Source organism: Capra hircus, chromosome 22 (genome assembly GCF_001704415.2).
Source record: "Capra hircus breed San Clemente chromosome 22, ASM170441v1, whole genome shotgun sequence".
NCBI lineage: Eukaryota > Metazoa > Chordata > Mammalia > Artiodactyla > Bovidae > Capra > Capra hircus.
In genome coordinates, this window is record NC_030829.1 from 14055894 (window position 1) to 14082760 (window position 26867).

General features: G+C 40.7%; 1 protein-coding gene across 3 annotated transcripts in view; it reads right to left on the minus strand.

Moving 5' to 3' along the window:
• The window catches only part of ULK4 (unc-51 like kinase 4), a 498780-nt gene that overhangs the window by 333447 nt on the left and 138466 nt on the right, over positions 1-26867 (minus strand). For all 3 annotated transcript variants that reach the window (XM_018066892.1, XM_018066893.1, XM_018066891.1), the window contains 5 exons: positions 8648-8781; positions 7126-7247; positions 6950-7006; positions 1509-1560; positions 1313-1407 (listed from right to left, as the gene is read on the minus strand). In XM_018066892.1, the coding sequence (XP_017922381.1) occupies positions 1313-1407; positions 1509-1560; positions 6950-7006; positions 7126-7247; positions 8648-8781 (460 nt within the window). The remainder of the gene's footprint in view (positions 1-1312; positions 1408-1508; positions 1561-6949; positions 7007-7125; positions 7248-8647; positions 8782-26867) is intronic.

A 26867-nucleotide genomic window follows, 5' to 3' on the forward strand; every position in this document is an offset into this window, starting at 1 on the left:
ATACTGAAGAAGCTGAACAGTTCTACAAAGACCTACAAGACCTTCCCAAAAAAGATGTCCTTTTCATCACAGGCGACTGGAATGCCAAAGTAGGAAGTCAAGAGATATTGGAGTAATAGGCAAATTTGGCCTTGGAGTACAGAATGAAGCAGGGCAAAGGCTAACAGAGTTTGGCCAAGAGAACACACTGGTCATAGCAAACACCCTCTTCCAACAACACAAGAGAAGACTCTACACATGGACATCACCAGATGGTCAATGCCGAAGTCAGACTGTTTATATTCTTTGCGGCCGAAGATGGAGAAGCTCTATACAGTCAGCAAAAACAAGACTGGGAGCTAACTGTGGCTCAGATCATGAACTCCTTATTGCAAAATTAATCTGTAATTCCAATATAAAACACATAAATATTCCAACGAGGTTGTGTGAATTTCTCATACTGATCCTATTAAGTATTTGGAAAGAATAACGAAAAATGTCAAAAAGCATGAAGCAGACATGGTTTCCAGGTTTACTATGATAGGAAGAAATAAGCTGGTACAAGGTAAGGGCTAGACAAAGAGATTCATGAAACAGAACATACAGCCTAGAAACAGACACATAAGGCAGATGTGTAAACGGCAGATGGACTACTCCCAGTTGTGGAAAAACATGCCCAGAAAGCATCTGGCAATGCGTAGAGACCTTTTTGATTGCTGCAACTGAGGGGAGCCTCCAAATCTATGTAGAGGCCAGAGATGCTGCTCAACATCTCTCAATGCCCAGGACAGCCTCCACAACAAGGAACTGCCCATCTCCAAACATCCAGAGTGGCAAGGTTGAAAGTGAGAGTGTTAGTCACTCGGTCATGTTTGGGATCCCCATGGACTATAGCCCACCAGGCTCCTCTGTCCATGGAGTTCTCCAGGCTAGAATAGTGGAGTGGGGAGCCATTCACTTCTCCAGGGGATCTTCCCAATCCAGGGATCAAACCTGGATCTCCTGCATTACAGGCAGACTCTTTACCATCTGAGCCACTATGGAAGCCCAGTGCTAAGGCTGAGAAACTCTAGGCCAGGAATAACAAGGGGTACACTGTGAGTAAGGTGTGGACCAGAAGGGAAAGAAAATAATAAGCTAAAGAAAAACCCCAAAACAAGTCAACAAGGTAGGGAGAGGTTTCTTAGGTTCATCCTGTCCGGGGGGCAGGTTTTCTCAACAGTTATTTCATGTGAGGAGCATGTATGACCAAGTATATGTAAACTGATCTCTTTATAGACAGAGTTACCAAGTAAGCCAAAAAATATCTTTTTCAAAAGCAGCCACAACTGACCGTAGAGCAATAGTCTTTCAATAAAACAGGGTACTGTATCACTGCTTCAAAAGCCGATAGCGTGATCTTGATAAATTCTTCTGATGCCATCAGTCCTAGAAATACAGTTAATTATTATGGATGTTTATTTACATGTCCAAAATCATAGTATCAAAATCATCAAGCAAAGATGTAAAATGTCCCATGATCTACTCACCTACAGCTCCATCTATGTTAGTTTCTCCTGAGTCTATTGATTTAATATGACTCTGAAAAAAATATAAAAATGTTAATAAATAGAGATTTTAAAATAACTGATGTAAAAACTATGCAGAGGGAAAAAAAAAACTGAACGTATGATCGTATGTGTGTTCACCATGATTTACTTCTGGTGGTAGGAATCAAGTGATTTTTATATTCTTTTTACATTTTTCTACAGTTTCTAAATTTCATGTGATAAGTAGGCACTAATTTCTTTATCCAGAAGGGGAAAGATAACATTCTTAGAAAGTCTCTGATTGAGTGAACACACAAAAGTCATTAGAAATTTTTTTCAACATCAAATCTCTATTTATTCAGCAGAAGTCATGGCCCTATTTTGAAATCAGGTGAAATTATTTCAGCCAAATTATATGCGTAATAAATAAGAAAAAGAGGCATTTTTACAACCATTTGGCTGAAATAATTTCACAATTTGATGTAAAAAAAATTCAAAGAAAGGTATCTTTTGATTTCAATAAATCTACTTAAATGTTTACAGCTTAAGAAAGAAGAGACAAAACAGTGTTTATACTATAATTTTTCTGTATAATATTTAAAGAATATGTAGATAACACATGAACAGAGATGTGGACAAAAACTTTTGAGGGAGAAATCACAGGAACCATTCAGAGGCTCCCTGTGAGGAAGAACACTCGACCAGGAGGCATACTTTCCCTATTTGTTTTCTGCCTTTCTGCACTGTTAGAATTTTCTAACTATGCACATGTATTATTATTTTTTCTTTTTTTAACAGCAACAAGACTGTGAAACTATAGGGTTCTTTTATTTTCTTCCTTATACTTCGCCTGTTTAATTTTTTAAAAATCCCTACTGGACGTTTCATTGATTTGCCAATTTAAATCTCTCTGGGTCGATTTCTTTCTCTTCCTTCTCGGTGTAACAGGAATTAATCAGGTGAGAGTGAGGACAGGGCAGGAGACACTGGAGATTCAGGGAGAGGAGGGCAAGTGTGAACAATCATCCAGGTGAGCGTGAAGGTATATAAATTAGGAAGAAGAACCTGATGCCCCAGTCTGCAGAGGACTCGCTTGAAGTGAGCAGTCATGAATTTAAAGTGAGACCAGCTGTTTTCCTCGAGCCGCACTTATAGTCACTCAAAGCAGGGGTGAGGGAGGTAGAGAATTAAAGTGAACCAGCACTTGGGTTTGCCAGAGGAGGACAATGGAGGAAGGGACAGGAAAGGGATCACGGGTACACGCTAGGTAGGGATAGGGGTTGAACCAGGGACTCGAAGCTGAGGAAAGAGAATCGTCAAGTCACTGGGCCCAGGGAGGGCAGGATGGTGAGTGCAAAGCGGTAAGGCCAATTTAAGTCCCAGAGGAATTAAAGGACTGTTGGAGATGAGGAGCAGGGGTAGTGAGCTGAAAATTAGGTGTCGTAGCCAGACAGTATGATGCTGAAAATAAGGCTATGGGTGGAGGCAGCCGAGGGAGGGAAAGACACACCCATGGGAAGAGAGATGGTCAAGGAGGTGAGAGGATAAGGTGCTAGAAGGAACCTCCGAAGAAATACATGATTCTCTAACAATGACTGCGAATCCAGTGCTGAGAGACCATGGGAGTGAGGGGGAATGACCCAGAAAAAGCTGTAGATGACCACACTACACCGGGCATCTTCTGATGCTGTGAGCTTCAAAGCTGGGAGTACAGCAGGGGAGCAAAAAGGGTGGACACCTACTCCACAACTAGGCTCACTAGGTGGAGGACTGTGGGGCAAAAGTACGGCCCCATCTAGGGGGATAAAAGGAAGGAAAGCTATGACTCCAGGGTAGCCCAGTGCCCCTCATTACTGTTCAGTACTTCTGAGAAGCTGAGAATAAGTTCTCTAAGCAAGGTGGGTATATAACTTCAGGGTGTGTTAAATTTTTTTTTAAATAAACAATTTTTAAGAAAAGGAAAAATCTTCCTAACAAGAACACTCATGTGGCAATGAATAAATATATAATATCATATTTTTTAAAATATAAGGGAATTCTTTGGCAGTCCAGTGGTTAAGATTTGGCACTTTCATTGCCAGAAGCTAAGATCCCACAAGCTGTGTGACACAGCCAAAAAATAATAAATAAAAACATAAGAGGACCCTCTCTCTGCTTCATCTTCTACAGCTGAAGTCAAAATCTATCAACACACCAACACTCACTTAAAATAAAAACCTGGAGAGGGTCTTTTCTGACTTTCTCAAAGCCCAAAATTAGCAAAGATTTATTGATTTATTGACGATGGATATTATAATCACATTCTTGTGTGAAAACCAGAATCATTTAATCATTTCTTTCAGTTGAAGATCTGAATTTTTCTTTTTGTAAAAAACTATAACCACCACATAACCACTGAACTTTCATAAACTAATGAGGCCAGAACTTAAGAATAAACACAACTAAGTCCTCTTCCTCAGCTCATTAGTCAAGAGCATTTTCAGAAGGACACAAGAAACACAGCGAACATCACGAGTTTTCAAACAGATTTCCTTAGTATCATTGCTTCCTGTTTCCCAGCCTAATTCAATGAAGGTACAAAAGAACTAAGGCGAAGTTCACCTTGGAACTTCCCCACAGCACCTCCCCAGATGTTTACTGCGTAAGTGTCCCCAGGTACCTTTTTTTCCCCCTCTTACTGGAAAGGGAGGCAGGTACGATGACACATTGCTTCTGCCAATAAGAAGTAAAAACAGCAATCATCAGCTGTGTAGTCCTCTTTGGCCTGGGCTCTTCGAAAGCTTAATAATGGTTTAAAAGTTTCCTACTAAATTGCTTCCAAACACGTGCCTCTTTAAATCATAAAGAGACCAAAACTTCCTTTTGCTTGGGGGGGAAAAAAAGCTAAAGCCTAGGACACCAAATATAAAAAGTATCCTGAACTTTTCTACCAAAAAAAATTTTTTTTAAATGATACCTATAGGTCAAAAGGCAAACCATGCCTGGTACCGGTATGAAAACAGAAACCAATGGGAAGCAAAAGTCCAACAGCCCCTCCAGCCTGTGCCTTCAGGACCCTTCTAATGAGCGAAGATCACACGGAGTACGGCTGCTGTCTCCACCCACATGAGGCAGGTCAGCAGCCCCTGGAGAGGTCCTTTAGCAGAAGCCCAAGAAGTTCTTAGATACAGCTACTAATGGTGGACCCAAAGTCTAAATACCCCAAATCAATGTGCACTTTTAAAATATAAAGGGTTTCCCTGATAGCTCAGTAGGTAAGAATCCGCCTGCAATGCAGGAGTCCCCAGTTCGATTCCCAGGTCAGGAAGATCCGCCAGAGAACGGGCCCAACACCCCACCTTCTGCCCAAAAGAAAAAACCCACACAAATAAACAAACCAACCCTCTTAACTCTAGGGAAGCTTCGCCTAGACAAAATTTAAAGTAACTGTTCTCAAGCAGAAAACTCAAGGATTTCAATGTGCAGATTCTGCACCGTGAACTTCCAAGGGCCTTCTACTCCTTCCAAGGAAGGAGGAGACTGTGCCTCTGGCACTGGGGGGACACTGTAACTAACAACGGTGTTCGTGGCATCTTCTGGACAGGCTGCGGATCAACTCACAGAAGCAACAGCCAACTCGCAACAGCTCATAGAAACACGCACCAGATCTGGGTGGGTAACTACCGCCAGGTCCATGGCTTCAGCCAATGCTTCCTCTCCGTGGACTAGCGTTTCATCAGTGCGGCCAACACGAAGTCAAGAAAGATGGACGCACAGCTAAGGCCGAATAACAGACACGGTAAGGAAAACAACAAAAGAAGAGCTCTGGAACTGGCCGCGACTCAAACTAGGAAAATGGCCCAAACAGAACCAAGAGACCTCTTCCACGGTGTGTGCAAACTCCTTTTACTTGAGCAACACTCTCAAGGGAAAGACTGCTAAAGAATTGTCAGTATCACAGTTACCTTTGAACCAAGCAAGTTATCTTCCATTCCCTGAAAGTGCCTATGTGAAGCGAAGCCATACAAAGCCCTGCTGAACACCCCTACCCCTCTAAGGGTGCACTCCCTCCTGGGAGAAGGTGAGAAGGCCCTTCCCGGGGGGGAGCAGATGGGTTACATGAAGTAGAGGAAGTCTCCCTGAAAGCCCACAAAGACTTTTATATTGGAGTTCCTTGAAAATCTAAACTGTACTCAGTTAAGGTAAGCACAGCAAAGTACTACACATGAGGAAAAAATAAAGAGAATGAACACAGGACAATTCTACCTAGCCCAAACAAACAAACACTGGGCCGAAATATTCCAAGGAGGGCTGCAAGGGCAAAACTACTATGACCAGGCTCAACATGTCAGCACAGTGGAGGTATAAACATAGAACTATAGTGCTGCTCAAAATGATACCACATTGTCCTTAAAAAGATTAGAAAGCATATAAAGGGAGGTGGTAGACAAAATTCTCACAATTTGCAAATTCATGAATGTGCTACAAAAATTACATGCTTTGTAGAAGTCAAGATTCAAGGATGATAATGATCTGAAGTTGAGTACAAAAGAACCTATATTGCATTGACTAAACGCACTGCTTACAAAAGTCAGTGACCTCGCTACTCAACAGTCATACTTCAAAACATCATACGTTACCGTACGATGAACCTTCTAGAAAACTATATCCTCACTTGTGGATGGTAATCTTTTTTTTTTTTTTTTTTACTCCAAACCAGCAATAAAATTGAGATATTTACTTCATTTTAACGAGACACCTATCTGATATGGCATTTTTAAAATCTCAGCTCAGCGTTTATTATTAACATCAAAGGAGACAGAATAGGCTGCATGACAAATGTTTTCGTTTTCCCTTTGTACAGCTCACTGTTTTATCAACAGTATATACTGTAAGTGTTCCAGGCAAGGGGAGAAGATAACATAATTCACGAGCCACAACCTTAACAAACAGACTATTTTTTTTGTGTGAGCAAAAATCGAAGTGAAAGATAATACAGTGATTTGTTTTTCACTGCTACTCATCTCATTAAAATTAAAGATAAGGTTAAATTGAGCTCCACTTAGAGAAATGTCATCACAGAAAGAGGCACTGCACATAGCTGCACGATGTTAGCCAAAGGAAATTATAATACTATTTCCAGAATTCCATTTTTACCAATTTCATTATTTTAAATGTTTTCATGATGTTTAATACCAAACACTATGAAAATCTTTTCTATGGACTTATTTACCCTACCTGGGTCTGTCTCTAAACAAAATGCATTATCAGGAGAGAATGTATTTTTCTCCAAATGTCAAATTTCATTACAGTCAACAGATAAAAATACAAAAAGGTCACTTCCCTAGAGACAAATAAATACCACTAAGATTTTAAAATTATTTCATTCTGACACCAAATCCCACAAACAGTAGGGAGAGCCACATTTTTATTAGGAACATGAAAAATTCAGAATTACTCACAAGAATAGTTCCATAACTGAAAAGGAACTCTTCTGTTACAACTTGAGGTCGAAATACCTGTGTGATGAGAGTTTCCATAGATTAAATCCTGAAAGCCATGTGTAAGAAAGAAATGATCATGTTTTGTCTGAGTTGACGTTTCTCAGCTCCACTTTTTCCCCCAAAAAAGATGATACCTGAGACGTTACCAGGTGAAGCACTATAGGCATGAGGGGGAGACACATCTTCAGCTGCTTTGCTTGAACTGTGGATGGGTGTTTACGACCAGAAACGTTAGCCAGGGCGTTAAGAATGTCACCTGCAAAGCACATCCCAGAGCACACACGAGGTTAGAGACCACAAATGCTTAGGGACCACCAGCTGTGGGCTGAATACTAATGGGATTGCTAAGGGAAATAATCTCCAAATAAAAGAAGTGGGTAGTAGCTTCATTGTTTTATTCCCAGCTCTTGACATTACAACAGGAAGCTGTGGCCTCTGGGGACAAGATGGATATAAGATTGATCTCTCATCTGGAAATTTAAAATAGAATATAAAAATGATTTTTCTTTTTTTGTACTTTACAAATATCAACCATGAGTATCCATTACTTTTGTAAACAGGAAGAAGTTATTTTAAGAATTATAAGCTAACAGGTGATAGATTCGATTTCTCTGGTAATAGAATAGGATGGTACAAGTAAGAGATCAATTCCCAAAACTTCCTATTGGATAGCCAAGTCCAATAATAAACCTCGCCTTGCTAGACACATGAATGTCATCATCATCTCCTAAGACAAGATGAGTCATGTAAAAAGAAAGTCAGCTACCAATTGACCACATTGTGGCCTTTGGTCTGGAGATTTTAAAAGGGTTACAATCCAAATAAACTTTGAAAAGCTCTATTTTCAGTCATGAACAGGCAAAAATCTCCCACATTATTAGTAAGGAGCAAAAAGTTATTGTCAATCAGCCATGAAGATATTTTCATTACTTTGATTTAATATTCTGAATTTCTGAGTCTAAATATCTTTTACCATAACAGTCTGGATCAAATTTAACATTTTAAACATTTCTGGTTTATAGCCACATCTGCTGGGAAAGCATGGAATGTGATTTTAAACTAAATGTACACGTTCCTTAGATGATTTTTGCATCTGTAAATAACAGTGGAATAACAGATTTTGTTAGCTGTAATAAACATCCTTTGTAGATCATTATTACTTTCATCTTAAATTTTTCAAACCAACGAAATTTTCAAACTTCAATAACAAAATTCTTTAATATTAAATTTTGGTGCCTATGTATTTTTAAATTATTGTAAGAAAAAATAAATTTGTGGTTACAACCTGAAGGAAAAATGTTTTTCTTCCGAACTGTGCAAAGAGAAATTTTGAGAAAGTTCCTAAAATGATAGCCTAAGTCCAATTTTCCCCAATTAAAATGCTTTCCTTTTCTTTTCCAGGACTGCAAGATGACACCTCAATGTAACCTAATTTAGCCCTTTAGCCTACTCATTGCCTCAATCATGTCACTGATACAAAATATTTATGATAACAGATAGGGAACATTGAAATTTTGAAACTACACATTCAAGAAGTGTCATTGCACTCGCCTGCAAAAAACAGACCATCAAGAACAAAAAGAGAAGAGATGCCCAAAAGCCAAGTCGCAAAAGGTAAGCAAAAGGGGCCTAAGAATGGACGAGACTCCAATTTACCCAGGATACGTGGCAGCTCCTGCACCATGTGACGGATGAGCAGGTCAAGGCACCGGGACAGGTATTCATTGCCGCTTTGCTGCTCCTTGCCTGGAGTGGTCTTTCTGCTGTCTCTCTCGATGTACATCACCAGTCTACACACAGAGAAGTGCCAAAGATTACCTCTCATGATAAAATAGTTGATAGCATCTGCCCGAAAATACCACCATGGCAAGTGTTTCCAGGGGGCACCGTCCCCATCATGCTGACATTTAGATATGGAGCGACTTGTCGGGCACATTCTATTTCTGCCTTAGAAAAAGGGAGACATTTATGCAGAGAGAAAATAAGGCAACTCTGAATATCTCTGCCAGTGTTATTACAAAACGACGCCCTGACTTCATTTGCCTTTGGCCTGTTAAAAGAAACCCCATGTTCTTCAAATGACAGATGAAAGGCAAACAAAAGCATCTGGAAAGAAGAGGGCTTTGGCATTTTGAAGATTCAAAGTAGAACCACCAGTTGTCTGCACCTTCGTTGGACATTAGTCCTAAACTTGCTCTGAATCCCAGGCAAGACATAGAAATTCCAGTTCTTTCACTAAACTGTATATATAAATCCAAAGAAAATGATTCATTTCAGCACTGGATATAATACAGAGAGCAGATACCATCTGAACATCTGGATTTCACATGCCCTTCGTCCTCTGGTTTAATGATATCTGTCTCTTAATAAACTTATTTCTTCTTTAAACCAGTGGCATTTGTTATCATTCGTCTCTGAACCAAGAGCCTCCAATCCAGAACCAGGGGACTTGTTGAACCATCACTCTGGGTACCAAGGGTACTGTTGAAAACTGTTGGGCCCAGGCTTCCTTCCCTTTGCTAGACCCACTACCCAAGTTCCCAGTCCCTGCAACTCTCTAAAGGGCAATGAGTTCCCTGACTTCAAAGGCCCCTTGACTGCAATCCCCTCTGCTGGACTCCCCTTGCCATCACCAACCATCTCTCCAGCTCTGCTGCAATCATCATTCCACCCAACTTCTGCTTCCCAAAACTCCCACTGGAAACCAGAAATGGGTGGTTCTGGACACCATACACATACATAACATACACTGAAATCTTAACACTCAGCATTTATGTGGTTCTCTTAGTAGATTTACGCATCCTTTTGTCTTCTTGCTGGTCATTATTTGTAGCTCTATTAGTAAAGACCTGGGAATAAAACCAAATCAAAAGTTTAAGATCCATATAAGCCAGCTGGCATCTCTATTTCAGTTGCTGATTAAAGCCCTAGTCACACTCTAACAAATACAAGACACTGCTCAAAATGTAGAGTAAATCCTGATGAATCCATAGAAATATATCACTATGACTTAAAAAACAGAGAGCACAGAGCTCCATGAGGATAAGCAAACTGAAGAAATGAGAACCTGATTATTTCGTGGTAAGCGGAATCCAAAAGCTTCCCATAAAATGGGATATGATAGAAGACGTGATAAAATGAATGAGGTCAGCCTGGGGAGCCAGGCAGCCTGGAATTCCCGGGAACCCACAGCAGGACACACTATTGCTGTGGCCTGGAGCTTCCAAGCAAACAGCAGCCACTCCAGGAACCTCTTGATCAGCTGACACCTGCCCCATCAGCCTAACTAAGGAGCAGCACCAGAAAACACCATCTTCCTTCTTGGTTCCCCAAGATGCGTTGCCTGCTATCTCCCTGCCCAGTCTCGCCATCTGCTGAAAAGCTTTATCCAACATTAAAGATTCCAGCATTTAACTGTAGCCCTTCCAAGCTAAGTGTTCCAAACATGCCCTCTGACTATACTGACTATAATCTGCTCTTATTCCTGCTTGCACACTCTTCCACTGTGATAGTTCCTCAGACTCCAGGGAACTTCCACTGATTGAATCCATGACATTGCCTCCCAACCCATGACGTCGTCTTTCAAAATTCATTACATCATCTCCCAATCCATGACATCTCCCAAAAAGCACTTCCTTTTCCTCACTTACTTCCTGCTTCAATTGCATCCCACCATCTATCATTTCATTACACTCTTCTTTTCCACATCCACGTAGTCAAATTATCTGGATGAATCTAGCCATCTATACACATCCTGTACGTCTGCAGAGAGGCTGCTAAAGTTAAACATGGAGAAGAGCTGCTCCACTGTAAAAGGATGACACCAATACTCAAGGGCACAAAACAGCACCAGCACCTCGCCTATCTCCAAAATTTCCTTCTCTTTAAACCCTGAAATTTCCATCCTCTTATGAGATTCTCAGTGAGTGATTCTGCCTCCTACTATACAGAGAAAATAGAAAGCATCATGAAGAAATTCTTCCTAAATCTAAACTTACTGTATGTCCTATCCTGGACTCCTTTCTTCCCATCACAACCACTCACCTCTCTCTCCTTGCAACTCTGGCTGGATAACATTCGGTTCCCTTTTCTCAGAATCCTGAAACAGCCAATTTCTTCTTTTCCATTTGTATACTCACTCTCTCCCATTTAACAAAATGCTTTTCCTGTCCATCTAGCAACTGCCCCATTGCCTCTCTCCTCCCTTCCTCAGTCAAACCTCTTTAAGAAACCAATCTATATCCAATATCTCCTTTGCTCCTCTTAACTTCTTCCACCCACCACAATCTGCTCTCACTCCCATCACTTTTCCAGTGAGTTGGCTCTTTGCATCAGATGGTCAAAGTACTGGAGCTTCAGCTTCATCATCAGTCCTTTCAATGAATATTCAGGACTGACTTCCTTTAGGATTGACTGGTTTGATGTCCTTGCAGTCCAAGGGACTCTCAAGAATCTTTTCCAACACCACAGTTCAAATGCATCAATCTTTCGGCGCTCAGCCTTCTTATGGTCCAACTCTCACATCCATACATGAAAACCTTCCTTTTTGAGTTTTTCTGGTTTATGAACCATGAGTAGGAGTCATCTATTCAAAACTTAAGTGTTTTGAAAACATGAAGTAGTATCATTGCTCTACACAGCCAATTAAAAAATATATATAGGTGATGTAACACTCAGTTACACAACATACCCTACCAGATAATAAATGCTGAGTGTTCGCAAAAATATTACCTCCTTTTTGTAAGACCTATAGACCTCCATTTTCTTACTATGCCAAGTCACGGTGACTTTAAACAAGAGGTAAATCAATAGCAACACCACAGAAGTATCCCAAAACTTTATTATGACCCGTGGCCCATTATGATTTCTAAGTTGTTTTTCTCCTTTCCTTCAGTAGGGTCACTCTTTCAACTTGACAATACTGACAGAGATTTCAATAAATCTGGCTCTAATTCCCTGCCCTACCACCTTCTAACAACATGATCTTAAACAAATTTCTTAAGCTCTTTATACCTTCAGTTTTCTCATTATAAATGGGTTAACAATTCCTACCTTGCAGGACTGCTGTGAAGACTGAATGAGAAAATTGTCTGGGGTCTAACACAAGGTACATACTCAAGAAATGGTAGCTGCTTTTATCACTAATAATTGTTGCTTCTAAGAATTATTAAAATTAAATACCACCACCAAAATGAAGACACTGTTTTCTGGAGTGAACAGATCTTAAGAGAACATTCCCAGGGAAGGCCAACTCTGCTGTTCATCATATTCTCTAACTCACAAAGTCAAACACAGAGAGACAAATACAGTATCACTTACCTATGGAATCTAAAAGACAGTACACATGAACTTATTTACAAAACAAATTTACAGTTACCAAAGGCAGAAGGGTAGGAAGGGATAAATTGGGAGTACATCACCAGATGGTCAACACCGAAATCAGACTGATTATATTCTTTGCAGCCAAAGATGGAGAAGCTCTACACAGTCAACAAAAACAAGACCAGGAGCTGACTGTGGCTCAGATCATGAACACCTTATTACCAAATTCAGACTCAAGTTGAAGAAAATAGGGAAAACCACTAGACCATTCAGGTATCACCTAAATCAAATCCCTTATGATTATACAGTGGAAGTGAGAAATAGATTTAAGGGCCTAGATCTGACAGATAGAGTGCCTGCTGAACTATGGAATGAGGTTCGTGACACTGTACAGGAGACAGGGATCAAGACCATCCCCATGGAAAAGAAATGCAAAAAAACAACATGGCTGTCTGGGGAGGCCTTACAAATAGCTGTGAAAAGAAAAGAGGCGAAAAGCAAAGGAGAAAAGGAAAGATATAAGCATCTGAATGCAGAGTTCCAAAGAATAGCAAGGAGAGATAAGAAAGCCTTCTTCAGCGATCAATGCAAAGAAATAGAAGAAAACAATAGAATGGAAAAGACTAGAGATCTCTTTAAGAAAATTAGAGATATCAAGGGAACATTTCATGCAAAGATGGGATCGATAAAGGACAGAAATGGTCTGGACCTAACAGAAGCAGAAGATATTAAGAAGAGGTGGCAAGAATACACGGAAGAACTGTACAAAAAAAGAACTTCACGACCCAGATAATCATGACGATATGATCACTATACAGAGCCAGACATCCTGGAACGTGAAGTCAAGTGGGCCTTAGAAAGCATCACTACGAACAAAGCTAGTAGAGGTGACGGAATTCCAGTTGAGCTATTTCAAATCCTGAAAGATGATGCTGTGAAAGTGCTGCACTCAATATGCCAGCAAATTTGGAAAACTCAGCAGTGGCCACAGGACTGGGAAAGGTCAGTTTTCACTCCAATCCCAAAGAAAGGCAATGCCAAAGAATGTTCAAACTACCACACAATTGCACTCATCTCACATGCTAGTAAGTAATGCTCAAAATTCTGCAAGCCAGGCTTCAGCAACACATGAACCATGAACTCCCTGATATTCAAGCTGGTTTTAGAAAAGGCAGAAGAACCAGAGATCAAATTGCCAACATCCGCTGGATCATGGAAAAAGGAAGAGAGTTCCAGAAAAACATCTATTTCTGCTTTACTGACTATGCCAAAGTCTTTGACTGTGTGGATCACAATAAACTGTGGAAAATTCTTCAAGAGATGGGAATACCAGACCACCTGACCTGCCTCTTGAGAATTCTGTATGCAGGTCAGGAAGCAACAGTTAGAACTGGACATGGAACAATAGACTGGTTCCAAATAGGAAAAGGAGTGCGTCAAGGCTGTATATTGTCAGCCTGCTTATTTAACTTCTATGCAGAGTACATCATGAGGAACGCTGGACTGGAAGAAACACAAGCTGGAATCAAGATTGCCAGGAAAAATATCAATAACCTCAGCTATGCAGATGACACCACCCTTATGGCAGAAAGTGAAGAGGAACTAAAAAGCCTCTTGATGAAAGTGAAAGAGGAGAGCGAAAAAGTTGGCTTAAAGCTCAACATTCAGAAAACGAAGATCATGGCATCTGGTCCCATCACTTCATGGGAAATAGATGGGGAAACAGTGGAAACAGTGTCAGACTTTATTTTGGGGGGCTCCAGAATCACTGCAGATGGTGACTGCAGCCATGAAATTAAAAGACACTTACTCCTTCGAAGAAAAGTTATGACCAACCTAGATAGTACATTCAAAAGCAGAGACATTACTTTGCCGACTAAGGTCTGTCTAGTCAAGGCTATGGTTTTTCCTGTGGTCATGTATGGATGTGAGAGTTGGACTGTGAAGAAGGCTGAGCACCAAAGAATTGATGCTTTTGAACTGTGGTGTTGGAGAAGACTCTTGAGAGTCCCTTGGACTGCAAGGAGGTCCAACCAGTCCATTCTGAAGGAGATCGACCCTGGGATTTCTTTGGAAGGAATGATGCTAAGGCTGAAGCTCTAGTACTTTGGCCACCTCATGCGAAGAGCTGACTCACTGGAAAAGACTCTAATGCTGGGAGGGATTGAGGGCAGGAGGAGAAGGGGATGACGGAGGATGAGATGGCTGGATGGCATCACTGACTCGATGGACACGAGTCTGAGTGAACTCCGGGAGATGGTGATGGACAGGGAGGCCTGGCATGCTGCGATTCATGGGGTCGCAAAGAGTCAAACACGACTGAGTGACTGAACTGAACTGAAAGGATTAACAGATACACACTACTATATACAAAACAGATCAACAACAATGATTTACCATATAGCACAAGAAGGAAACATAATTCAGTATCTTACAACAATCTATAACGGAAAAGAATTAGAAAACATAGTTATATATACTCATGTATATAATCAACTCACTTTGCTGTACACATGAAACTAACATAATGTTGTAAATCAACTATCGTTCAGTTTTTTTCGAAAATAAAACAAAGAAATGGAACCTCAAATGTTCCACCTCACAGCACTGCCTAATGGTTTCCCAAAATGGTTGTCCCAGTGGCACACAAGTTCCCCCTGAGTTACACCTCATCAGTATTTAGTAGCATCAAATTCTTGCTCATTTCTATCTTCTGGTGTTCTCTTGGCAAAACTCTTAGACTTTGCCCTACTTCATTCTGTACTCCAAGGCCAAATCTGCCTGGTACTCCAGGTATTTCTTGACTTCCTACTTTTGCATTCCAGTCCTCTATAATGAAAAGGACATCTTTTTTGGGTGTTATTTCTAAAAGGTCTTGTAGGTCTTCATGGAACTGTTCAACTTCAGCTTCTTCAGCGTTACTTGTCGGGGCATAGACTTGGATTACTGTGATATTGAATGGTTTGCCTTGGAAACGAACAGAGATCATTCTGTCATTTTTGAGATTGCATCCAAGTACTGCATTTTGGACTCTTTTGCTGACTATGATGGTTACTCCATTTCTTCTACGGGGTTCCTGCCCACAGTGGTAGATATAATGGTCATCTGAGTTAAATTCACCCATTCCAGTCCATCTTAGTTCACTGATTGCTACAATGTCAATGTTCACTCTTGCCATCTCCTGTCTGACCACTTCCAATTTGCCTCGATTCATGGACCCGACATTCCAGGTTCCTATGCAATACTGCTTTTTACAGCATTGGACCTTGCTTCTACCACCAGTCATATCCACAACTGGGTGTTGTTTTTGCTTTGGTTCCATCCCTTCATTCTTTCTGAAGTTATTTCTCCACTGATCTCCAGTAGCATATTAGGCACCTACCGACCTGGGGAGTTTCTCTTTCAGTATCCTATCATTTTGACTTTTCATACTGTGCATGGAGTTCTCAATGCAAAAATACTGAAGTGGTTTGCCATTCCCTTCTCCAGTGGACTACATTCTGTCAGACCTCTCCAGATAATCATGATGGTGTGATCACTCACCTAGAGCCAGACATCCTGGAATGTGAAGTCAAGTGGGCCTTAGGAAGTATCACTACGAACAAAGCTGGTAGAGGTGATGGAATTCCAGTTGAGCTATTTCAAATCCTAAAGATGATGCTGTGAAAGTCCTGCAAATTTGGAAACTCAAAAGTGGCCAGAGGACTGGAAAGGTCAGTTTTCATTCTAATCCCAAAGAAAGGCAATGCCAAAGAATGCTCAACTACAGCACAGTTGCACTCTTCTCACATGCTAGTAAAGTAATGCTCAAAATTCTCCAAGCCAGGCTTCAGCAATATGTGAGCTGTGAACTTCCAGATGTTCAAGCTGGTTTTAGAAAAGGCAGAGGAACCAGAGATCAAATTGCCAACATCCATTGGATCATGGAAAAAGCAAGAGAGTTCCAGAAAAACATCTATTTCTGCTTTATTGACTATGCCAAAACCTTTGACTGTGTGGATCACAATAAACTGTGAGAAATTCTGAAAGAGATGGGAATACCTGACCACCTGACCTGCCTCTTGAGAAACCTGTATGCAGGTCAGGAAGCAACTGTTAGACCTGGACATGGAACAACAGACTGGTTCCAAATAGGAAAAGGAGTATGTCAAGGATGTATATTGTCAGCCTGCTTATTTAACTTCTATGCAGAGTACATCATGAGAAATTCTGAGCTGGAGGAAGCACAAGCTGGAATCAACATTGCTGGGAGAAATATCAATAACCTCAGATATGCAGATGACACCACCCTTGTGATAGGAGAAGAGGAAGCCTCTTGATGAAAGTGAAAGAGGAGAGTGAAAAGGTTGGCTTAAAGCTCAACATTCAGAAAACAAACATCATGGCATCTGGTCCCATCACTTCATGGGAAATAGATGGGGAAACAGTGGCTGACTTTATCTTTTTGGGCTCCAAAATCACTGTAGATGGTGATTGCAGCGATGAAATTATAAGATGCTTACTCCTTGAAAGAAAACCTATGACCAACCTAGACAGTGTATTAAAAAGCAGACACATTACTTTGCCAACCAAGGTCCATCTAGTCAAGGCTGTGGTTTTTCCAGTAGTCATGTATGGATGTGAGAGTTGGACTATAAAGAAAGCTGAGCACAAAAGAACTGATGCCTTTTATTTTTCACAGAACTAGAACAAATAATTTCAAGATTTGTATGGAAATACAAAAAACCTCGAATAGCCAAAGCAATCTTGAGAAAGAAGAATGGAACTGGAGGAATCAACTTGCCTGACTTCAGGCTCTACTACAAAGCCACAGTCATCAAGACAGTATGGTACTGGCACAAAGACAGAAAGATAGATCAATGGAACAAAATAGAAAGCCCAGAGATAAATCCACACACATATGGATACCTTATCTTTGACAAAGGAGGCAAGAATATACAATGGAGTAAAGACAATCTCTTTAACAAGTGGTGCTGGGAAAACTGGTCAACCACTTGTAAAAGAATGAAACTAGATCACTTTCTAACACCGCACACAAAAATAAGCTCAAAATGGATTAAAGATCTAAATGTAAGATCAGAAACTATAAAACTCCTAGAGGAGAACATAGGCAAAACACTCTCAGACATAAATCACAGCAGGATCCTCTATGATCCACCTCCCAGAATTCTGGAAATAAAAGCAAAAATAAACAAATGGGATCTAATTAAAATTAAAAGCTTCTGCACAACAAAGGAAAATATAAGCAAGGTGAAAAGACAGCCTTCTGAATGGGAGAAAATAATAGCAAATGAAGCAACTGACAAACAACTAATCTCAAAAATATACAAGCAACTTCTGCAGCTCAATTCCAGAAAAATAAACGACCCAATCAAAACATGGGCCAAAGAACTAAATAGACATTTCTCCAAAGAAGACATACGGATGGCTAACAAACACATGAAAGATGCTCAACATCACTCATTATCAGAGAAATGCAAATCAAAACCACAATGAGGTACCACTTCACACCAGTCAGAATGGCTGCGATCCAAAAATCTGCAAGCAATAAATGCTGGAGAGGGTGTGGAGAAAAGGGAATCCTCCTACACTGTTGGTGGGAATGCAAACTAGTACAGCCACTATGGAGAACAGTGTGGAGATTCCTTAAAAAATTGCAAATAGAACTATCTTATGACCCAGCAATCCCACTGCTGGGCATACACACCAAGGAAACCAGAATTGAAAGAGACACATGTACCCCAATGTTCATTGCAGCACTGTTTATAATAGCCAGGACATGGAAACAACCTAGATGTCCATCAGCAGATGAATGGATAAGAAAGCTGTGGTACATATACACAATGGAGTATTACTCAGCCGTGAAAAAGAATTCATTTGAATCAGTTCTGATGAGATGGATGAAACTGGAGCCGATTATACAGAGTGAAGTAAGCCAGAAAGAAAAACACCAATACAGTATACTAACACATATATATGGGATTTAGAAAGATGGCAATGACGACCCTGTATGCAAGACAGCAAAAAAGACACAGATGTGTATAATGGACTTTTGGACTCAGAGGGAGAGGGAGAGGGTGGGATGATTTGGGAGAATGGCATTCTAACATGTATACTATCATGTAAGAATTGAATCGCCAGTCTATGTCTGACGCAGGGTGCAGCATGCTTGGGGCTGGTGCATGGGGATGACCCAGAGAGATGTTTTGGGGAGGGAGGTGGGAGGTGGGTTCATGTTTGGGAACACATGTAAGCATTAAAGATTTTAAAATTTAAAAAATTAAAAATTAAAAAAATTAAAATAAAAATAAAAATAAAAAGAACTGATGCCTTTGAACTGTGGTTTTGGAGAAGACTCTTGAGAGTCCCTTGGACTGCAAGAAGATTCAACTAGTCCATCCTAAAGGAAATCAGTCCTGTGTGTTCATTGGAAGGACTGACATTGAAGCTGAAACTCCAATATTTTGGCCACCTTATGCGAAGAGCTGACTCATTTGAAAAGACCCTGATGTTGGGAAAGATTGAAGGCAGGAGGAGAAGGGGACGACAGAGGATGAGATGGTTGGATGGCATCACCAACTCATTGGACATGAGTTTGAGTAAACTCCCGGAGTTGGTGATGGGCAGGGAGGCCTGGTGTGCTGCGGTTCATGGGGTCGCAGAGTCGGACATGACTGACTGAACTGTCTTGTGCTGTTAATGCAAACTTCAGTAATGATTATGGTAGGCGTATTCTGGTATTCCTTTGTTGTTCATATTTTCTTATTTGTGCAATACCTGTTCAGGTCTTCTGCTGATTCACCCATGGGGTTGCTGGTCTTTTGTTATCAATTTGAAGGCATAATTTATATGGTCTAGAACTGTCCCTCTTCTTCTTTCTTCTCCTTTTGTCTGTCACAATGAAGTCTTCAATCCACTGGAAACTGCTTTATCCTAAGGATTTTAAAAGGAATCCAATCCCATTGCCTCTCCAGGCAGACACACTTGCCCTGGTGCTATGCATTGAAAAGGTATTTCTAAAACTAAGGGTGGAAGAAAAGGAGCAAAAGTACAAATTTTTGGCAAAGTCTGACTAAAAAGCAGTTTCATTTGTAGATTACCTTTTCTACCCAATGAATCTAAGTGACGGCTATCAGACTTGTACACAGGAGAAAAAAAAAAATATCAGAACATATGTACACAGGCAGCAGTGTGAAGATTTATTCTCTATAGAAAGTAAAGCAGACCCAGAGAGATGTTATGGGGAGGGAGGTGGGAGGGGGGTTCATGTTTGGGAACGCATGTACACCCGTGGTGGATTCATGTCAATGTATGGCAAAACCAATACAGTATTGTAAAGTAAAATAAAGTAAAAACAAAAATTAACAACAAAAAAAAAGAAAGTAAAGCAGAAAGGTTGCAGACTAAGCGAAAGCAAACCAAGTCAAAGCAGGGGCCACCAAACAAAACAGGGAGTCCAGGTGAATTTCTGAACAAATACCAGGACTTCTAGCCCCCTTCCCCAGGGGACTCCCCACACCCAGGCAGCCAGGTCCCTGTGTCCCAGGCTGACAGCAGGAATGCTCTTTGGTGAAACTAACTGGCTTAAGAGAAACATCCTAGAGATAGTAATGCTAAAGTTCATGTCCAAATGCCCAATGTTGAGTAGTATTCAAGGGTGTAAATATACCACAATTTATTCATTTCAGTGTTGATGGACATTGAGGCTGTTTCAACTCATGCATACTACCAAGCATAACTTAGGCTGGATCCATGGAAACATTTCTGTTGGATATATACTTGGAAGTGAGACCGCTGGATCATAAGGTATGCATGGCTTTAGATTAGTAGGCACTGCTGATGTTCAGTTTTCCAAAGTGATGAAAATTTACATTCCAACAGGTAGGTGTAAGAATTTCAATTGCTCTGCATTCTTGCCACAATTTTTTCATGTGTTAATTGGCCATTTGAAGATAACCGGTTTTGTAAACTTCCTGTTCAAGTCTATGCTCATTTTTCTCTTGTATTATCTGCTCTTCTGTGCTTTATACATTTTAGCTAAGGGACCACATCAATTATATGTGTAGCAAATACTTTCTACTATGCTATGGACTTGTTACTTTCTCAGTGATCCCTGTGGTGAACCGAAGATCTTACTTTTAAAGTAATCCAGTTTATCAATATTTTATGACAGTGCTGTTGTGTCCTGCTTTAAAAAAAAAAAACAAATCTTGGTCTATCCCAAGGTAATAAAGACATTTTCATGTGTTAGCTACTGGAAACTTGTTTTCTCTTTTTACATGAATTAAATTGACATGAATTAACTTCTATGCACAGAGTAATTTAGAGCTTTTTTCCTTATACTGATATCAAAATGACCCATTTACCACTTACTGTAAAAACCATCACTTCCTCACTGTTTTCTCCTATGTCTCCTCTGCTCTTCTCCATATTTTCCATCCTTCTCTCTCTCTCCTCATTGGTCCCAGAGGAATTCAGAACCATATATTAATTCTGTTATTACTTATTAATATTGTTATTAATACTGCTATCAATATAACAGTATATAAATTATTCAGCTCTAATATGCAGTTAACCCAATCCTGCAAGTTCTGCACTTCAGTTATAGAATATCCACCCTGTTTTTATAGTTCTAATTCTCTACTGAAATTCTCCATTTTCCAAATTCCTGAATTTACTGATCATGGTTATTTTAAGGTAACTTTGTGATTAATTCCATTCTCTGGAACCTCTGTGGATATTGTAATTTATCTCGCTTGTTTTTTTGTATCATATCATCTTATCCTCTTACAGGCCCAATTGCTTTCTGATGAGCGTTAGACTATATATACAGTCTGTGAGAAGTGGAAGGATTACTTTGAAACCAAGGGTTAAACTCCTCCAGATTGGATTTACATGTAACTCTGGACCACCTTAATCCACCCAGAGATGATGATGATTCAAAAGTGGGCTTCTTTCCCTGTTCCAGGAAATCCTCCAAATAAGTAACAGGGATCCAAATAAATAAATCCTCCAAATAAATAAATCCTCCAAATAAATAACAGAAACAAGGGGCAGAGCAAATGGAAATGTTTATCTTTTGGACATTGAAGAATGCAAAAGAACTCCCATCAAAATTTATAGAGTAGAAAAAGTAAATTTATTCTTGTGTCTGAGGAGTCAATTTTTTCTAAAATCTACATTATCTATTACAAAATTTAATATTGTGCTCCTTAATTACCATAGTATGACATACCCTTTCTTAAAGGGAAAAACTATTCACTTTCAGCCACTAGTATAGACTGTTAAAACATAAGAAAATATCCATTACCTCTGCTGGGAGAAATAAAAGACTGATGGGATCCATAACAATATAAAACTCACTCTAGAATGATGCTCCATTTCTTCATGCCCTCTCCAATGCCTTCCCGTTACAGGATGTGTTTACACAGGCTACAGGAGAATAAACTGACTTCACAGACAAGGGAACATTAGCTACTAAAAGAACTCACATCCTATGAAGGAAATAAAATGTGGAGACATCTGAGTATAGTATCCATAAACACTTTACAATTTCTCTACAACCAAACTGCAAATGTTATTTCTTAGTGGTCTACAAGGGTATCAAGCTAAAAAGATTGACAAGCTGAACAATAATCCAAGTGTTATTGAGATGAGGAAGCCTGGGAGTGGAGACAGACATAGGCAGTGGACTGGGTTCCTTTGGGGCAACTCGAAGATTCGTCTTGGGCATGCCACTGAATATGTAAAGATGATACAAACCTGGAGTTTGGAGAGGTCACACAGACGCATACCAAGCTATTTGAAGCCACTGGATTGGATGAAATCACCCTAAGACAGTGGTGAAAGAGAAACAGAGGGCCCAGGAAGATGCAGAAGAGGGAGGACCAACGAAGCAAAGACTGAGGTGGGAAGGAAGCAAAGAACGCATGTTAGCTCCTACCATGAGCCCTTTCACTGCAAAGGAAAATTCTGCTTCAAGCTGACCAGCTGAACCCAAGCATTTTACTTCTCTTTTTTCCACATCCCCTTAGGAAATCCACATTATCCCTAAAAAGAGGAAGCTACACCATTCACAGCGAGAACCTTCCAAGAATTCTGTCAAGATGATGGTGCAGATGTAAGGGGAGAGAAGCAAGCACATATGAAGGAGAAACCTGCCTGGGAAGCAAGGAGAACCCCGGCAGCACCCTCAGCTCCAAACGGCAGGGAGACAAGTTTAGGCGCTGGAACTGATAAGAGGCGAGTTCCTCAAACCTAAGGACAGTTTTTGAAGAAACTAGTGCCAGCAAACCCGGCACAAAGACCATGGTAACTACAAGGAGAGGGATCCCAGGAAGACTGCAGGAGGGAAAATTTTTAAAGCAAAGCAATGACTTGACGCAAGTGGCATTTGAAGAACATGAATCTGGTATGGCACAGATAAATGATGAGAGAGGAAGGAAGCCAGATAGGCCTTTAGCAGTTAAGAGTGTGCAGGTGAAGAGGAGAAACAGGAAGGACCTGGAGAGACAAGAACAAACTGCCTGGAAATGGTGTGAATAGGAGATGAGACGCCAGTAGTCTTTTTCAGAGAGATGGCACATCCACGTTCTGAGAAATCAATCATACGGATTTTTTAAACAGAGAAGTCATGCTCCTTTAACCTAGTCCGGGATCCTCCAGGATGCCATCACCCCTGCCCCACCCCCATGCCTACCCCGTTCCGGTCCTCCTGGACCCACTGTGCCCACCAACGGACCACTCCACTGTCGACTCTGCTGCAGACCTTCCCGGGTGCAGCTGGGTGCTGTGTACGATGCAAACTGTGGCTACCCCATCCCATTTGGATTCGCCTTGGACCACCTCACAAATGGTTCCTTGTTGAGACCATATACTCTTCCAGAAAATCAAAACACCACACTTTTCCTTGCTTCACTTCAATCTAAACCCATTAGTATCTATCTACTGCACATTTTTTATAACTGGCTTTTCTCCCTTCAGAGAAAATGTGTATTTTAAATATGGAATTTTGGGGGGAGGAATAAATTTGGAATTTAAAATTAACAGATACAGATTACTATGTATAAAATAAACAACAATGACCTACTATATAGCACATGAGTATATTCAATATCTTATAAAAACCTATAATGGAAAAGAACCTGAAAAACAGACATGTGTATATATATCCCTGAATTACTTGTTGTACACCTGAAACACTGTAAATCAACTATGCTTCAATAAATAAATAAGGGATCCTTTTAGAAAACTTATGAATTTTTGCCTAATGAAAAAATTTATGACACTTTGATTCCACTTGTTTGACTTGGTACGAATAAAATGCTAGATTTCTAATTATTAAAAAACAGATATGCAACAAGCACCAAAGGTATAGCACAGGGACTACAGTCAATATCTTGTAATAACCTATAATGGAAAATAATTTCAAAAATAATATACATTTATATGTAGAACTGAATCACCTTGCTTCACATCTGAAACACTGTAAGTCAACTATACTTCAATAAAATATATATATTAAGAAAAATAAGGGATCTTCGCAAGCTCATCATCCAATACTTTCCTTTGTAATTAAAGCTGCTGCCTCTTGGGCTACGATGCTCAGGTGATAGTTTTGATCTAAATTTAAATTACAGGGACATACCATATATACAGATCTATTCTGTGTTTATTTCTTCAGTTTCAAAATGTAACAGACATTTAGGAATAGACATACTTACAGCAGAATCCACACACGGGCTACGTGATCTCTACAGCAAGGGCCACTGTGATTTAAAAAAAAAAAAAGGGGACAGACAGCAGTTCCTGACATGTCCCCTCTCTAAAAAGATATTAACTCATATCCATAGAAAACCAAATCACAGAAATTGATAGCAACATCAAAAAAAAAAAAAAAAGAAACAACTGAGAGGCACAGGGATGATAAAAATCTATTTTACGTCCATTTGTCTATTTGGTCTGTGCAGAATTTCAGAGAAAGACTATGATGGACTTTGACTGTGGATTACCCGGAATAGAAACAGGTCGTGACTCCAAATGCAGCTGTGATTTCAGCTTGGTACCTCTACTGCAGCAAATTAGCACTGCCCTGGGATCTTATAGTTGCTATTGACCTGGCAAAGGCTTTTCTCTACATGTAAATATGGAAGAACCATCAGCACATGTTTGCTTGTTACTCATCACGGCAAACAGCAAATGTTCAGGGCCTTGCCTTTGAGCTCTGCCAACAAGCCTGCTCTTGGTTATCAGTCAGCAAAGATCTGCATTGTCTTGATGTCCCACCAACATCACCCTTGTACACTAGCACTTTGATGACGTTAAGACATTAGGCTATTGGACCTGAGGAACTTCAGTTGGCTTAGTAAGACATTTGAGAGAGAGATAAACTCCATAAAAATCCATTCTCTACTAGGCCCCAGTGAAGTTTCTAGGGCTCGACAATCTAGAACATGTTGAGCTATCCCTCCAGAGCAAAGACAAGTTATTGCATCTTCTACAGATTATGACCAAAAAGTGGGCTTTGTGAACCTAGGCGGCAACATACACCACAGCAGACTGTGCCCCTCTGACTCCTTTTCTGAGAGACCCATACACCTCCTAGCTTTTAATGCAGCTGGGATGAATGAAGGCTCTGTGGCAATCCCCATCCGCAGTGTAAGCAGTTCTGCCTCGGGGGCCATAGGACCCAGCTCATCTACTGATACTCCCAGCGTCTTGTGGGTTATCCTGTGGGAATATTCACGTGATATTTACACGGGGCCCCAGGAAAACACCAATAAATGAATCACAACACAGGGCTTTGGGTTGCTATCGTCTGAAGATTTGTGTTCACCCCCAAATTTAACTAGAATCCTAACGCCCAGTGTTATGATGTTAGGAGGTGATTAGGTCATGGGGGTAGAGCGCTCATGAAGGAATCATTGCCTTTATAAATGAGAGCCCGCAGAGGGCCCTAGTCCCTTCCTCCATGTATAGACACAAGGATAAGCCTGCAACCTAGAGGAGGGACTTCATCCAACCCACAACGGTATCCTAATCTCAGACTTCCAGCCTCTGGAACTATGAGAAATATATATGTCATTTATAAGCCACCCATCTGAGCCACCAAGGAAGCCCCTTTATAAGCCACCAATCTTTGATATTTTGTTAGAGCAGCTAACAGTTTTAGCTGCCAAGTTTTACAGTTAAGTCATATTCTCATCTGCAGATCACTGTTCTTTTGAGAAACAGCCCCTGATAGAGGATGAACATGACAAGTGACATCAAACGATCACATGATATGAGTAACCCATCACTAGCTGTATCATTAACCGGACACACCAAGCCACTACAGCTGGGCACACACAGCAGTGACCCATCATCAAGTGCACTGATGTAAGAGCGAAGCTTGAACAGGTCCAGTAAGAACTACTAAGCTGAATGAGCAGGTGGGGCAGAGTCCTTCGACACATTCTCTTTAGCACTATCTCTCCTCTCTCGATCCTGATAAAGAATTATTTATAAGCAGTTGACCCAACAAGAAAATCACTGAGCCTGGTTAGTGAATGGTTCACTACAATACGCTGGCAGCCAATCAAGGTAGACTGCTGCCAGCACGACAAAAGAAATCAAATGAGTCCCTGAAAAGGAAACCCAACACATTTTGTTTTACTTTATGTTCAAACTGAGACATGGCTAAAGGTACTGATGCCTGCTGATTCATGGGCACTGGCTATCAGCTTGAATCTTCTACTAATGGCCAGGGACTTAAAAAATATAAAAAGAGTTAAAAACTGGTGACCAGAAGTTCTGAGGAAGGTCTATGTGAGTGGACATCTCAGAATGGGCACAAAGCATGCTGACATTTGTGCGCCACGTGGATGCCCACTAAAGGACAACTACTTTAGAGAAGCCTCTCTACACTCAGGTGGAGAAGATGACACCACCTGCAAATGTCAGTCAACACTATTTCTCCAGTCACCCCCGGGCTTGCTCATGGGCCCTCATCCAGAGGGGCCTTGGTGGCAGTATTAGAGGACATATATGCGCTCAGCAAAAAGAATGCTCCTCTTCAATTATGACCGAGATCCTGCCCATCCAGCCAACACGAGAAACCAACACTGTGCCCCCAGTCTAGGCCATAACCTGGGGAGACCAGCCAGTCAGCTAGCAACAGACTGGTGCATGAAAGGGGCAGTAAACTCTCCTTTAAGCACAGACAAAGAAATGCCTTATTTATCATCATGATAATCAAAGTAACACTCTATCTGATCAAGAAACTTACTAACAGCAAAAGAAGTGTGGGAATAGGCTCAGGTCCACTGAATTCACTATTCAGCAAGTAGCCCATCAGCCAGAGACATCTGGCGCAACTGAGAAGCATGGCCACTGCAAGCTCAGTGGTGCTGCCAGCTGGGAAACAACACAACGCAACACCGGGTCTTGTAACAATGAGGAGCAATGTCTTTAATCAGCAAACAAAACACAGGATTTAGCATTCCCCATCATCAAAACACACGGGTCTGGTGGTAACTGAGAGGCAGAAGTGGGACTGACTACCTCTCACTGTTAC